This window comes from Girardinichthys multiradiatus, chromosome 10 (genome assembly GCF_021462225.1).
Source record: "Girardinichthys multiradiatus isolate DD_20200921_A chromosome 10, DD_fGirMul_XY1, whole genome shotgun sequence".
In the NCBI taxonomy this organism is placed as follows: Eukaryota; Metazoa; Chordata; class Actinopteri; order Cyprinodontiformes; family Goodeidae; genus Girardinichthys; species Girardinichthys multiradiatus.
In genome coordinates, this window is record NC_061803.1 from 31,611,772 (window position 1) to 31,627,246 (window position 15,475).

Sequence of the window (15,475 nt, forward strand, 5' to 3'; positions counted from 1 at the left end):
AAAGAAACAGCTGCAGCATAAAAAATCAAATATTCTTTATTTTATTTACTCATTCCTGATGCATAGGAAACACGCCTGTGACGCATAAAACCATATAAAATGCTAAACATAGACAGATGTGATGTATATGATATGTACACAGTGAGATTCATTAAAATGTCACATTTAAATGAATCTCCAGGAGAAGTAAGTTTGTTCTGCGGATCTGAGCTCCTGGCTGTTCCTGAGGCCGTTTACTGGAAAAACCCACAGGACTCAGATGGAACATGGACTGTCTAACTGCTCCTCAGGGTTTCATCAGCAGGATTGTTCTGAGACAACTTCCTGTGACCTTTAAGTGAACAAAACCTGCCCCAAATATACTTTCTATTTTTTTTCATGACCAAAGAAAACACAGATGCATGTTTTGGGAGGAAGTGCAGACCAGGGCTGATTAATCTGCTTTCAGATAGGTAACTGAATATAAATAGTAATGTGAAGTTCCAGCTGCTCTCTCAGGGGTCAAAACCTTCACAGCTTCAAGTCTTTCAGCAGCACATGGACACAGCTTAAGTCTGAATATTAGGACGGATTCAAGCTCAGAGCAATGTTTCTATCCACAGAAATTAAGAAATTAAAAAGCATTCAAGCAAAACTTGAATTGTTTAATTGAATGGTGTGTTTTTGCTTGAAGATAAACCCGTTTTGGGTTATTGTGGAGCATCGTCAGAAACCAGACAAGAGTCAAGAGTTATCTGCTCGGAGAACGAACAGCAACTGGAAGAGTGTTTCCTGTCACTGGTTCTCCAGCTCTGTCTCTCTCTCTCTGCATCCGGTTCAGCTGTAGCTGTATCCGGGCAGAGGCAGTTGCTGACCCTCCTTGGCCTCGAAGAAGGTGTAGGACAGGGTGACGGTGTCGACCCGAGCCATCCGAGGGTCGTCGTCGAACTCCGGGTCAATGTAGAAGAAGACAGGCATGTCGACCTCCTCATGAGGATTAAGACGCTGCTCCTCAAAGCAGAAACACTGCAAACAGAAACAGAAGGTTCCCTTTTTTTAATTTATGTGCCTTTGTTTTATTTCCAATAGATTTTATAGTCCAAAAAAAGCGAGTGGGTTTCGCTAGTGCTGAACGGGTTCAAATCCTACCTAGCAGATCGGGACTACTTTATGGTATTCTGTCAATATGAACCTGAGCGAGCAACATCACATGTGGAGTTCCTCAAGGCTTAATTCCCGGGTCGCTTTGATTCAGTATCTACAATGCTTTGCAGAATTACTAACATCTTGAACATTTTCACATTTTGTCACATTACATCTACACACTATAATGTGCTTTATTGGGATTTTATGTGACAGACCAACACACAGTAGTGCATACTGTACTTGTGAAGAGAAAGGGAATATATTCATGTTTTTTTTTTTTACATTTTTAAAACAACATATTTTCCATATCCTTAAAGTGTGGTACTGTCCACATGTATTCAGCCATCTGCATCAATAACTTGCTCAATCACTTTTCGCTGCAGTAACAGCTGCAAGTCTTTTAGGGGTATGTTTCTACCAGGAAAGAAACTGAAATCTTTGCCCATTCTTCTTAGCAAAATAGCTGAAATTGAATTAGACTGGATGTAGAGTGTCAGTGAACATCAAATTTCCAGGTTTGCCACTAACTCTCATTTATATTTAGGTCTGGACTTTGACTGAGCCATTCTAAAAAAATGAATATTGGTCTCATCTAACCTGAGCACCTTCTTCCACATGTTTGCTGTGTCTCGCACAGTGGGAAGTGCTAGTGGGAAATCAGTTTAAGTGGATGGATATCTCTCCATTTTCAAATGATGGATTGAACAGAGCTCTTTGAGATGTTCAATATGGAAGCAAATCGTTACTATAATTCAAATGAAAAAGCATTTTCAGAAATGCTTTTTCATTTTAAGAATGTGGCTGCATTGTTTGACTCATAAATGAAATTAGTAATCAATAATCCTATTTGCATTTTAATTTTCTTCTTCAAGACTGCTCATTCTTTCACTTAATTAAAATGAAAAAGACATTTGAGATTTATTTTTCAAAATGTACCCCAGCAAATAGATACCAAAATTCAATTTGAAATGTAAAATTTTAAAATGAAAAAGCATTTCCAGAAATACTTTTTCATTTTAAGAATGCGGCTGCGTTATTTGACCCATAAATAAAATTAGTAATCAATCATCCTATTTGCATTTGCATTTTCTTCTTCATGACTGCACATTTTATGCCATAATCAAAAAGAAAACAAAGCAGACATTGCTTTTTCGTTTTCGTGGTCTGCCCGCAAAGTACTGCCCAGAACTCGAAAACGAAAAAGCGTTCCGAGCTGCGGGCGCAGAATAGTGACGTCAGCAGCCGCTCTTCCTCAGCTCCCTGCTGACCGAGCTACCCATCTTGTTCGGTGGGAGGCGCTGTGCACGTCTGCAGTGCATTACATTGCAAACGTGCCGAGAAATTGATTGAATTGCAGCAGGGCCGAACTCAATTTGTGGCAGTGGCAGGCAGAACTGGTAGTTCCGGTGGCAGGCTGTGGCGGAACTGCCACAGCCTGCCACCGAAGCTGCCACCGGAACTGCCACAGTCTGCCGCAGGGTGGCACGGGATTCCGCGAGGATGCCAGAAGGTGCCAGACCGGCCGTAAAAGCTTGCCAATGCGGTTGCCGCTGTTTTTGTGGAAGCTGATGCTGATTATCGGCAAATGGGATGTCATTGTTGTTATAGCCTGTTACCTTTAAATAATGATTTCATTATTGATTATTATTTAATAAACAGCTTTAGACCCATAACATAAGGTGATTGTATTTACTTGACATGGAAAATAAATAGCACTATGTGTATGTATGACGATGATTTATTGCACAAACAGCCGGTTTATTATAGAGCATGAGCGGCTATTCTGAATCGTCACTCACAGAAAATTACAAATAAATGCTTAAAAACACGCTGGATGTCCCAGGCCATGAGGATGCCACAGCCTGCCACCGGAACTACCAGTTCTGCCTGCCACTGCCACAAACTGAGCTCGGCCCTGTTGCAATTCAATCAATTTCTCGGCACGTTTGCAATGTAATGCAATGCAGACGTGCACAGCGCCCCCTACCGAACAAGATGGGTAGCTCGGTCAGCAGGGAGCTGAGGAAGAGCGGCTGCTGACGTCACTCTTCTGCGCCCGCAGCTCGGAACGCTTTTTCGTTTTTGAGTTCTGGGCAGTACTTTGCGGGCAGACCACGAAAACGAAAAAGCAATGTCTGCTTTGTTTTCTTTTTGATTATGGCATAAAATGTGCAGTCATGAAGAAGAAAATGCAAATGCAAATAGGATGATTGATTACTAATTTTATTTATGGGTCAAATAACGCAGCCGCATTCTTAAAATGAAAAAGCATTTCTGGAAATGCTTTTTCATTTGAAATATGGTAACGATTTGCTTCCATAGTTCAAAGCTTGGGATATTGTTTTATAACGCAACATAGATTTAAACTTCTTCACAAATTTCTCCATGACTTGTCTGCTATGTTTCTGGGTCTCAATGATGCTCTTTGTTCATTTATGTTTTCAACAAACTTCTGGGGCCTTCAGAGAAAAGCTACATGTATAATAAGATTAAATTACACACAGGTGGACCTGAGTGAGAGAGGCTGGATACAGTTTTTTGTAAGAAATGTAAACTCGCCTGGATCTTGTTGAAGTACTGCCCCGCATCAAAGGGCACCACATTGTAGGTGGAGATGCCGATGATGGGTTTGTCTGTGGGGTTCTTGGCTCTGTAGAAGGCCAGTGCTGTCTCACCAGGAACCACCTGCAGAGAGAAAGGTTTAACACAGAGAAGATCCCGTTTTCTCTAACAGGAAATTTGAAGACAGGCCCAGGATCTCTTACGTAGATCTCCATCTGTTGCGGTCTGAAGTTCCACTGGATGCTGGCATGCGTGTCGGCATTGAAGGTAACCTTGATGACGCGTTCCTTCACTGGTTTCATCGTCTCCACCTGATCTGTGTCATGCCCGGCCACAGCCGTCCCGCCCAACCCCGTCGCCTGTAGACAAGCGGAGAGGTCACACAGGCCCATGGCAGCCAGATGTGTGAGTGTGTTTCTATGTGTGTGTCTCACCTGGCAGTAGAGACGGTACAGAGGTACAGCAGCATAGGACAGTCCAATCATTCCCACCCCAGCAGCAGCAATGTACGTCAGCACCGTCTTGTTCCTGGTCCTCCATTCCTCCTCCTGACTCCTGGACTTCCTGCTGTGGCGCCGCATCGGAAGGCGAGATGTAAGTTGCCGCCGCAGGAGGTGTTCAGCTCGGGGGCGCATGATCCACTGAGCGCTGCAATGAAGCGCCCGGACGCATCCTGTCAGTGGGGGCGAGAAGGGCAGACGCAGCAGAAGAGGCAGCATCACACCTGAGGAGCTCACCTGGAGAAAAAAAACAGAACATCATCTACACAGCAGAAAAGCCATCTCCACTCAGGATTAAAGCCCTGATCCAGGTGTCTCTTCTATTTTTTGGGATCAAGATTTAACTGGAATCTTTTCATGTCAATATTCAGTGTTTTTCCTGAGGTCTGATTTGCTAATGTTGATTTTTCTCTTCTAAGTACTATTACACATAAAGAGAAACAATGTGCCTCAGGTTCTTTTTAAGAATTTGCAAGTAGTTTTGAATCCAACAGCAAAACGATGGAATTACATGGTAATTCCCATTTATGGATCAAACATCTTTAACCATTGTTGGTGCTTAAACTGAAAATTGTGAAAGTTCCCAATTTTTATGCTTTTAATGACCAAACACAGCTGATCACTGGTATATTAGCTTATCTGGATCTCTTGGAAGATTGATGTAGAGCATTTCTACTTCAAACTGGTCTGGGTCATCAGTTCATCACAGCTTTGGAAAGTTTCAGAATTTACCTTTAGACTTTGACTGCTTCTTATTCAGTTTCAGTGCAGTATCGAACCATTTATAGTGAAACATCTTTAACAGACTACAACCATGCTGAAAAGACCATATCAAAAAAATACACACAAATAATATTACAGAATATTCATATATAACATACTTAAACACAATAAATAATATAAAATAAATCATTGAAAGTTGTTAAAATAAATAAATTGGAAATATAGACATGAGATTAAATAAATAAATTTTAAATACAAAGAAATAATAAATAAATTGAATAAATCTGAATGATTAATGACATTGTTTCATTCATCAAAATAAAGGGTAAATAAAAAGTAAACAAATGTAATGCACAAATAAAAATACATTTGTACAATAAATGTTATAAGATGAAAAATATGAAGTAAAGTAAATGAATGCATTAATCAAAATGAATAATCTTTAAATTAAGGAATAAAATGTGTCAACCCACGGTCCAGTAATATGCATGTTAGGGTAATTGGTCTCTAAATTACTCTTAAGAGTGAGCAGGATGTACCTCAATCACTGCTAGAAATAAGCACCATTATTCGTCAACAATAATCAGATTTTGGTGAAAAGTTCTGTTGGTCCTCTTCCATAGCTCATCCATTGCCTACTTTACAACAGAAACTTCATCCAAAGTTTGACACAGGAAGTTGGACCAGACATTGGCATTTTGGTCAACTTCACAGCTTTTACACGATCACAGTTCTAGTTTACTGATTTTTTTTCAGATGTATTTAGAATGTTCAGATTAGAATGAGCTGATGATTCTGATTTTTTGCGAAATATCTAAAAGAGTTTGCATTTAAACTGTTTTCATGGCCACAGTGACATTGCCACATGTACAGTTTATCCAACGAAACGTTATTTCTGCCTGATTTCTGCATTTTTGTCTCTATAAAACAGCTTTCTGTCAAAAGGAAAAGTTCCTGCTGAGTTCCCCATGATCAGCTCTGAATGCGGTTGGTCCAGAAAGCTCTTTCAGATCCTAAATCAGCTGTTTAATGTCTCTAACAGTCTGAAAACAGATCCAATCTGACCTGAGTTCACTGTTTATTTCCCCTACTAAATCATCAGACTTGCAACAGAACTAAAAAAAAAAAAAAAAACAGTATTTAACGAATCCTGAGCTCGGTTTTATTTACTGGCTTAGTCGTATAGGAAATGTAGTTACCTATAAAAAGCAGCTGTCCAGAAGGTTACCAAACATTCAGCAGTGCAACACATAATCGGCTCCTACCGCAGGAAGAAAGATTCCGCAGGCACGGTTCCGCACATCTGGCTCATTACTGCCCTCTACGGGACTGTTCTTGTATTTGCGTCACACACCAAATATATATATAAAGAAACTAACAATTTAAACAAAGACTTATTTTGTAAATATGTATATCAACAGTGTTTTTACAAAAGAGAAGGTCATGTTTGAATTGGTGCAAATATGCACAGTATCAATCTGGGCACTGTTTAGTGTTCATCAGAGAGACAGCATGGGGAAAAACTCTCTCTGTGGCAGTTGGTTTGTGCAAATAGTGCTCTGTAGCGCCTACCTAAAGGTAAATGTCTAAGTTTGTGTCCAGGATCTGTGGGGTCTGCAGAGATATTAGCTGCCCCTTTCCTGACCCTACACCTGTACAAGTCTGGAATGGAGGGAAGGTCAGCCCTGATGATTTTCTCTGCAGACCTGATTGTTCATTGTAATTCGGACATGTCCTGTGGATGAGCCAAACCACACAGTGAGGGGCAAACACAGGACAGACTGAATAATGGCAGTGTGGAAGATGACCAGCCAGTCCTGTGGCAGGTTGTAATTCTTGAGTTGCAGCAGGAAGTATAGTCTCTACTGGGCCTTCTTCCGAACGGTGTGAGGACCATCTCAGGTCCTGAGAAATGTTGGTTCCTAGGATTCATAGCAGACTCAGCGTTGTTGTGGATAGTGAGGGGAGGGAGTGTTGGGTATGTTCTCCAGACATCCACTGTCTTCTCCACAGTCTTAAGCAGGTTGAGTTCTAGGTGGTTCTGACTGCACCAGTGGAGCAGTTGATCCACCTCCTGTCTGTATGCAGACTTGTCATTGTCCTGGATCAGACCAGTAACAGTGGCGTCATCTGCAAACCTCAGGAGTTTCACAGACGGGTCCGCTGAGGTGCAGCCATTTGTGTAGAGGGAGAAGAGAAGTGGGGAGAGAACACTGACGCTGACGGTTCTTGTGCGGGAGAAATGCTCCCCAATCTCACCTGCTGCTACCAGACAGACAGGAAGCTGGAGATCCACTGACAGGTGGTGGCTGGCACAGTGGGCCAGGTGAGCCTCTGGTGGAGGATATCTGGGTTAATGGTCTTAAAGGATGAGCCAAAGGACCCTGGCTTACGCCCCTGTGTGGTTGAGGTGGTGCAAGTGTCATTCCAAATTGTCTGCATCGTCTGCTGACCTGTTTGCCTGGTAAGCAAATAGCAGGGGATCCAGTAGCAGGCCTATGATGTCTTTCAGATGCTTGAGCACCAGTGGCTCAAAGGATTTCATGACCACAGACGTCAGGGCAACAGGCCTGTAGTCATTTAATCCTATGATGGTGGGTTTCTTGGGGACCAGATGATGGTGGATCATTTGAAACATGAGGGAACCTCACACAGCTCCAGAAATTTGTTAAAGATCTGAGTTAAGAAGGAAAAATAAATAGTAAATAAGTCAATTTAATTGAGTAAATACATAAACTTATTATATAAATTAATTTTAAATAAATATGAATTGATACATTTTGTTTTATAACCTTAAAGGCTTATAGATGGAAATCTGCCAGTGGCTTAATCTGGTGCAGTGCCTCCCTTATGTGTGAGAAGTATAGTCTATAATAAACTGTATAAATAAACTCAAATTTAAACATGAAGTATAAATAATTTATAATTATAACAAAAATAAAAATAAAGCAAATACATTAATAAAACAACCAACGAACTAACTAAATGTTAAATAAATAAAAGAGAAACAAAAAATACTCCTGAAGCCAGATCCTATCATGACTAACAAAATAAGCTTCAAGGTTTCAGTTTGTTTTAAAGCTTTTCTGCTCAAATAACTGCAGGTGTAAAAGGAATTTAGGCTTGTATTCATTCGAATTTCGTTTTCATTTTACAATTGTGAGGAAAAGGAGAAGATCTTCAGAGATTAAAGCCCCAATCAGGATCAGTAGGGAAGAGATACGGGAGCCGGTAGCGCCCATACCGTGCGGCAGCAGCAGTGATGGAGGGGGTGACGGTGGGCCAGGTATTTGATGCTGAGTGTATCCTCAGCAAGCGGCAAAGGAAGGTAAGAACCGGACCTTGCCATGAGTCGGTGGTTCTCTGAGTGTTCTGGTTCCGGTTCTTGTTCTGAATATATGTGTTTCTCCAGGGAAAGTTCGAGTTTCTGGTGAAGTGGAGAGGCTGGTCTTCCAAGTGAGTAGCTGCTGCTAGCTGCTAACACAAAGACGCTGTTTACATTATCTGCTGGACTGGTACTGGCCGAACCAGTGCCAGTAGCTGACTGCTAACATAAGGAGGCTGTTTAAACTGCAGTCCGGACCGGTACCAGGCAATCCGGTGCCAGTTGCTAACTGCTAACACACTGCGGGCCGGACCCGGCAGTACCTTCCGAACCTATACCAGCCGGACCCGGTTGGACCAGTACCAGCCGTAGGCTAATTTGCACTTACTGTCTTTCAATGAACCGGGCCAGAACCAGGACCGTGCGGATTCAATTCGCCCCGAGATCGCTTTAACAGGCAGAAAAAAACCTCAACATTTTTGTGAATTAAATGTAAAAAAAAGTCAAATCTGTAAAACATTCTGTGAACATGAGGATACATTTAAGGACCGAACCTGTTTACGGAACTGGACCCGGAACAACAAACTGGTTGGATGTTAGTTTTGAACCAGTGATCAGAACTGCTGATATTTCTGCGTCACTGAGCTGATTTCCAGCCTCTTGTTTTGTTGCTTTAAAAAAAAAAAAAAAAAAAAAAAGTTTCATATTTCTCTTTCTGTATTTTTGTGTCTGGATCAAGTTGTTCTGTTTTATTGAACATCCATCCGCTTTAAATAACTATTTCAGCCTGGGGTGACTTCTAGATGAGGTCAAAGGTCTGGAACCACTAATGATGAGGAAATCCCTTTTTAATAAATAGCTTAAAACTTACAAACAAAGGATGCCTTCAGTTGGCGTGACCATAAACTGGTCTGATTGTCCACAACTAAACATAACGAGGAGAAAGAAACTGAACAGTTCATTTTCTGCAACGAACGACTTTAACATCAGAACAGCTACGATCAAACTAACGAAATCTCTAAACTAAAACATGTTTTTTTTATAAAAGTAAAGATACGAAGAGAAAAAAAATGTCTGTATTCGTATTGATTGTGTTCCACGTAACTCAAATGATCATGTTTCTGTTGTTTCTTGACCGTCGTCTGTTACATCAGGGAGGTGAACTGTTTCAGAAAGCCGTCTCCAGTAAACGGGCTGCTGAGGAGCCTTACACATGGACGCTGGGGATGGTGTAGCTTACCTGGGAGAGGGGGCACTCGGGCAAATAGATACAAATACTAACCTTTTGATCAAAAATGTAGAGGTCAAAACTGTGGCCGAGAAAGTACTTTCAATTAAATATGAATATTTTTTTAATATTGGACAGGGTCAGACTCATCATCCCACTCTGAGTTTAACAATCTGTGGGAAAACCTGACAATAATAATAATATTTAAACTGCGATTGTGTAAAAACTGTGAAAGGCATCAAAATGTCGTTATATAAAGTCCAACTTTCTGTGAGCAGTTTAAACCCTGAATGGCGTTTCTCCTGGAAAGGATGGCGTGGCTGACTGCACGGTGACTTGCATAATAAGCTGTTGCATATTATTCCTAATCAAGCTCCAGCCTTTGATTTCTTTTTCTGTGTTTTTCCAACGCTAACGGAGGAGTAGTGAATGGAAATTCACCACAGAATTCCTGCACTCTACGAACTGTTTACAAAGCATCTGAGGAGACACCGAAGCTGATTTCAGTTTATTTATTTATTTTTAGGCACAACAGCTGGGAGCCTGAGGAGAACATCTTGGACCCCAGGCTGCTGGCAGCTTTTCATAAGAGGTGAGCGTTGTCTGTTTTTTTTTTTTTTTAGCATCCGTCTGGCTTAGGCAACAGCCGGTTTCTTGTGCTTCCCTACAAATAATGATTCAAAGGAATTTATCTTTTTTAATAAACTGGATTTGGAGGCCTGATCCTGATTTGTTCTCCGATGTTTTCCAGGGAACAAGAGCGGGAACTTCTGTTCCAGAAGAAAGGAAAACGGCCCAGAGGACGACCCCGGAAGATTCTGGTAAAACTGAACCACATGAGCTCATACTGTTCACTCTGCTTTCTCACCTTCATCTCCGCTCATCACTCTTTATCTCATCCTCAGCCTCCACCTGCTGCCACCAAGGACAGTCGTTCCTCCTCTTCCTCTTCAGGCCTCTCATCCGAGCCCTCCTCTTCCTCGGAGGAGGATGAAGATCACGTGAAGAAGGCCAAGCCAAGTCCTCGTCTCCACCCTGTCCCCCAGAAGCGGCCTCAGATCCTGTTGGCTAAGCCCGACCCGCCCCGTAAGAAGAAGCGTGGGAGAAAGCCACTGCACCCAGACCTGAAGGCTCTACGGCAGGGGAAGACTCTTCCTCCTCCTCCTCCTCCCGCTCCACGCCACCACCAGTCAATCAGATCGCCCAGAGATGATCCGCGGTCCGGTGTGAAGAAGCCTCTGCAGCCGGCCAGCTTCACCTACACTGGGCTGAGCAGGAGCTCAAGAGAGGAGGGAACCTCCTCCTTTTCTCAGAGCTCCACCTCCAAACCTGGATCCCTCAGCTGTATCTGGACCAGCCGCTCTCTCTCCGCTTCCTCCTCCTCCCACAATAAAGGCAGTCCATCACAGAAGCCCTCTGAACTGCGACGCTCCGCCTCAGAAACAGGAAGCAGCAGAGCAGATACCTTTAAAGCGTCTCCTCTGAAACCTGGCGGAGGTTCTGCGCCTCTCGGTCTGCACAGCAGCTTTGGAGGACATGCGATAGCAGCACAGCGCCCCCCGCTGGCCCACAGGAGGCAAGATGGTGTGGGTGGTCAGTCTGGCCTGGTTCAACACAAGCAGCAGAACTCCAGTTTCTCCAAACAGTCACTCTCACCCACACCCAGAGAGCGAGCCAGTCAGGCGCTGAACCTACGAGCGCTGAACCTGCAGAGCGTCAGTAAGCTAACCGCAAGCGGCAGCCTACAGGGGGGTTCACGCAGCGGCGTTGGCAAAGGAACAACAGCAGGAGGGCAGCGCTCAGGGTCAGCACCAGGCACTGCTGTCGAACCTGGACGGAGCAGAATACAGCCTGCAGGGGCCAGCAGGCAGGAGGAGCGCAAACACGGGCCGAGCTCTCAGAATCGTAGCCTGAACGAACTCAGCACCGGGGATTCGGACGTCACAAGCAGCAGCGAGTCGGAACATGACGCCTCGTTGTTTCCTGGTGACAGCAGGCCGAGCATTGGCAGCAACGCTCCTGAGTCAGACACAGAAACGGACTGGAGGCCGGCACGGAGCCTCATGGAGCATGTCTTTGTAACTGACGTCACAGCCAACTTCATCACAGTGACGGTGAAGGAGTCTCCAACCAGCGTGGGATTCTTCAGCTCCCAAAATCACTAGAAGGAAACAGAATTCGTGCTTCAGCTCTGGGTTTCAGAACAATCTGGAGTGATGAAGGAACCCTGAAACTGTTTCCCCTTCATGTCAGACTGCAGATCAGTTCGGACTCTGATCAGGTTTAACAGAGCAGCCCATGAAGGTGTGTTTGGGGTTGTCGGATTTTTCTTTGCAGCTGTACTTTACTGTGTGGTGGTGGGGGGGGGGGGGGGGGGGGGGGGGGGGGCGCTCAGTCCATCAACGGGAAGCTGCTACCACCACAGAATCAACATATGGACATATGGACAGTTCCTGGAAATAAACACTTTGGTCAGGTTTCTGGACTTTTGGAGGTGTCCGTTCTCCTCGGATTGGCTGATATTTTGTTGCTGACAGCAGCTCTAGGTGGTGGAGGTACAACAGTGGTGAAGGAAACATTTATAAAAAGAGGGTTTCATCATGAGGTTACAATAGAAAATTAAAAATAAGAGGTGCTTAAACTTCTCCTGGGTTTATCTGACAACAGTCCAGCTCATTGAAAAATCCATCAGTGTTTTTCTCATCCTATATATCCAGACTTACTACTCAGCAAAGCCTGAAACACACACTTTGGTTCTGTTAAACATCCCCACTATCGAGGACTGCTTACTGGTGTCAGGATTGGATCAGTCTGTGGCGTCGTTCTTTCATATTATAATGCTCAGTATGTCATCTGGAACGGTATAATGCAGTTATCAGTTCATGCCAGCAGGTGGAGTAGTTTTACAGATTAGACACTAAAGCTGAGAAATTCATTCCAGCCTGTTATGTTACTGTATATAAGCTGCAGCTGTAGCATCAGTGAATCTGAACAGTGTCATCAAATCAGCGCAGCAAGCCCTGATCTTTACTGGTGCTTTCTTCTTTGGTTTGGCTTCTGTTTCTCAGGCTTGAGCTGGCATTTTAATGGCTGTTTTAACACTGTTTTATATCAGTTTCTGGCCTGTTTTCTTTCCTAGAGCCAGAATCTGTGAAGGTGGTCTACACCACATGTTCTTCAGGCTTTCTGTAGGTCTTACAAGGGCTTATTCCAGAAGGTTCCCTTCATGTCTGGTGGTTAGATGGCCAGTACAGATGAGCCCTGATGCCCCTGAAACACGACACTGTCTAGTTTAAGGATCGCCAGTAGTGCCATTATGATATTTGGTTGTAAAGCCAACACATGCTGATTTTTATGCTGCAGCAGTGGGAATAAATCAGGGCAGCCTTTCGACAGTAGACGTCTGGGTCTACATCTCTTAGATTCCAGGTAAGTTTGCTCCTTCAGCAGTTCTTAGTTCATGGTGTATCAGTACATTTTATATTGTAATAATTTTTTTTTTTCTGCACAGTGAAGATAAAATTGTTATAAAAATGCTCAAATCTTACATGTAATTTAATGGTGTTGGATATTCCTGTCTGAAAACCTCTAGATCCACTCTGTTTCCACTTATTTTGGTTCTTTCTTCCCGTTTGGGCCAGTTGACGATTAAAATGTGACCGGTTCTGACTCCTGCTCAGAGCAAAAATAATGCTTATCTGCTGTTAGTTATTTACTGGAAATATATAATCACATTTGTACAATCACAGTAGGCTATCTGGCTGGTACAAGTTAATGTGACCTTGATCCAAAACATCCTGCACCAGACTGCTCCATTTTGACTTGAAAAATTCTGCTATGAAATGACTAAAATGGCAAAGGTACCAAATAGCGAAGGGATGAAATGTCCAGGACCTGATTTTTGATGCGTTTTAGTGGTTCACTAGTCGCTCTCTCCGACTTCTGCTTACTGTAAGGCCAACGTTGTTCTGCTCGGTTTGATTGTGCCCCGGCTTTTATTTGAGTTATTGAACCAGGATATTCTCATACAGTCATCACCAGTTGAAGTCAGTGAATGTGTGTCACAGATAACATTTTGTGCTGATTGTTGCATAATTTTAAACTAGAGAAAGTCTGATGTACTTTTGATCTGATTCTGGTCATCGGTGACAGAAACCTTTTGGCTCCTTACAAATTGTATCAATTTTAAACACTGAACTTTTGATGTACCTGGAAAAATTGCTTTCTTTTCCTCTTCTAAAAAGAATGTTTGAAACAGATCCCAAAGAGGAGAATAATGGTATTTTTAAAGCTTTCTGTAATAACTTTAAGAAACACTGCTTGAGATGACACTTCGTGCAGGGTTTTTAGGCAGGGTTTTAAATTCCAAACGTTTTCTGCTGGATTTGAATCAGGAACCTACTAGAAGGATCTATCTCCAGTACAACCTCAGCCATCATTAACTAGTTGCAGTCTATGTTGAAGTAGGTTTTAGTAAGAATCGGGGAGGCAGACTCTCCATCAGATGGACATTAACAACTCCTATGCAGGTCCTCAGGTCTCAGCTGGACTCTCACTGCCACCTCTCAGCTTTTCCTGACAATGTGTTCAAAACGTCCTGCTCTAGACTGTGGCTTTATCCTGGACCTCACCATTCTGTGTCTGAACTTTTCCTTAGAACTCCCATCAGAGTTCTCTGTATTCTGTTTTTGGACCAAAGGTGTATTGAATGTGAACTCTTTTGTTCTGATTTGTCTTGTGGACAGTATCTCCCGCACTAAGCACAGCAAAGATGTAAGCTGACTGAAACGTCCCAGTATCACTTATACCAGTTTTGTACCATTTGTAATACATCATGGCAGTGTCTTTTGAATTTGAATTATGTGTTATTTATACTTGTAAATATGTGTTTTTTTTTTCATGATGTGATATATCTGATATGGATCTGGTGCTCGTGTCGGCCGATTAGCTGCAGATTATTGTAGCCTGTGTGCCTCTCTGCCGTCTGAAGGATTTGGGAAATAAAGCTTAACAGCTGGACGCTCTTTGTATAGTTCCTGTCCCCACCAGCAGGTGTCACTGTTTCAGGGTTTTACCTCGGAGATCAATCAGCACACCAGGTGCATGGAAACGGCAAGAGGAAGTTTAAAACACTGTAAAGATTTGTAAAATTAATTAGAGTGAGCCCTACATAATTCAAATCCGAAGCATAATTATAAAAAAATAAAATCATTAGTGTTAGATAAAAAAAATGAATTATTCAAAAACAGAATAAAGAAAAAAATATATTTTAAATTTTAGTAAAGTAGTAAGTAAAAACCAATGTGCTTGTCAAAGTTACACTGTATTTAAAATATTTTAGAACAGCATTGTTAAGGTAATTCAGAGATGAAAAAGTAAGATTTGTGTGTCAGTTCCTATAAACACCTGGATCATATCTCAGCCATGAAATTGAAGAACAAAACCACACTGAAAGTCGGATTTGAATGAACCATTTCTAACCAGCCACGGCTTCAAAGTAATAAACAGCACCTGTTTGTTAAATTGACCTCTCAGTGTGACTGAGGCCAAAGCAGTGCTTGGTCACAGATTCTCCCTGAGCAGACTGAACTCATGTTTTCTTTCAAACTATTTTCCCTTTCCTCTCCATTATTGTTTTCAGCTCATGATTGAACTTTAACTAAAGCAAAGTCTGGAAAGAGAGGCAGATGTAGAAACTCCTTAAAACGTTTGTTGTAATGGTTCTTAGTCCATGAAGTTAAAATTCACAAGGTTGGTCATTACCTTTTGTGAAACTCAGTTAAATAGAAACACCAGCTTGAATTAAACTTAGTTTGAGATTTATCCATATTGGCATAGAAAACAGCAGTTTAAGAAATGATAAGGCAGGACCCTAGGTTATTGCGCAGTATTACCAGAAGAAAGCAGGATCATTGCAATTCTTTATCAAGAAGCAAAATTTCATCTTTTCTACATTGCAGACCCTGTTAAATCCAGAATGAAATTTTAAATTGTCCTTCTCACATATTAAGC

General features: G+C 42.4%; 2 protein-coding genes across 3 annotated transcripts; one reads left to right on the top strand and one right to left on the bottom strand.

Annotated features, from left to right (window-relative positions):
* Positions 1-20: 20 nt before the first annotated feature.
* On the bottom strand, positions 21-7,540 carry LOC124874887 (cytochrome c oxidase assembly protein COX11, mitochondrial). The gene is made up of 5 exons (XM_047376498.1): positions 6,110-7,540; positions 4,122-4,424; positions 3,891-4,046; positions 3,685-3,810; positions 21-1,005 (listed from the first exon to the last, which is right to left on the bottom strand). The coding sequence occupies exons 2-5, from the start codon at positions 4,404-4,406 to the stop codon at positions 817-819; spliced, it is 756 nt and encodes a 251-aa protein (XP_047232454.1). The 5' UTR covers positions 4,407-4,424; positions 6,110-7,540; the 3' UTR covers positions 21-816.
* A 585-nt stretch (positions 7,541-8,125) lies between these two features.
* On the top strand, positions 8,126-14,482 carry LOC124874885 (chromobox protein homolog 2-like). Of its 2 annotated transcripts, none has more exons than XM_047376494.1 (6): positions 8,126-8,238; positions 8,323-8,366; positions 9,990-10,055; positions 10,215-10,284; positions 10,369-11,652; positions 11,859-14,482. In XM_047376494.1, the coding sequence occupies exons 1-5, from the start codon at positions 8,173-8,175 to the stop codon at positions 11,626-11,628; spliced, it is 1,506 nt and encodes a 501-aa protein (XP_047232450.1). In that variant the 5' UTR covers positions 8,126-8,172; the 3' UTR covers positions 11,629-11,652; positions 11,859-14,482. The 2 variants fall into 2 exon arrangements, with proteins under 2 accessions (XP_047232450.1, XP_047232451.1); XM_047376495.1 differs by having other exon boundaries at positions 10,369-11,648; positions 11,855-14,482.
* Positions 14,483-15,475: the final 993 nt, after the last annotated feature.

Coding starts and splice junctions, on each gene's coding strand:
- LOC124874887 (XM_047376498.1), bottom strand. CDS start 4,406: ATGCTGCCTCTTCTGCTGCGTCTGCCCTTCTCGCCCCCACTGACAGGA. Junction 4,047..4,121: donor TGTACCGTCTCTACTGCCAG/GTGAGACACACA, acceptor GCTTGTCTACAG/GCGACGGGGTTGGGCGGGAC. Junction 3,811..3,890: donor CGCAACAGATGGAGATCTAC/GTAAGAGATCCT, acceptor TTCTCTCTGCAG/GTGGTTCCTGGTGAGACAGC.
- LOC124874885 (XM_047376494.1), top strand. CDS start 8,173: ATGGAGGGGGTGACGGTGGGCCAGGTATTTGATGCTGAGTGTATCCTC. Junction 8,239..8,322: donor TCAGCAAGCGGCAAAGGAAG/GTAAGAACCGGA, acceptor GTGTTTCTCCAG/GGAAAGTTCGAGTTTCTGGT. Junction 8,367..9,989: donor TGGAGAGGCTGGTCTTCCAA/GTGAGTAGCTGC, acceptor ATTTATTTTTAG/GCACAACAGCTGGGAGCCTG.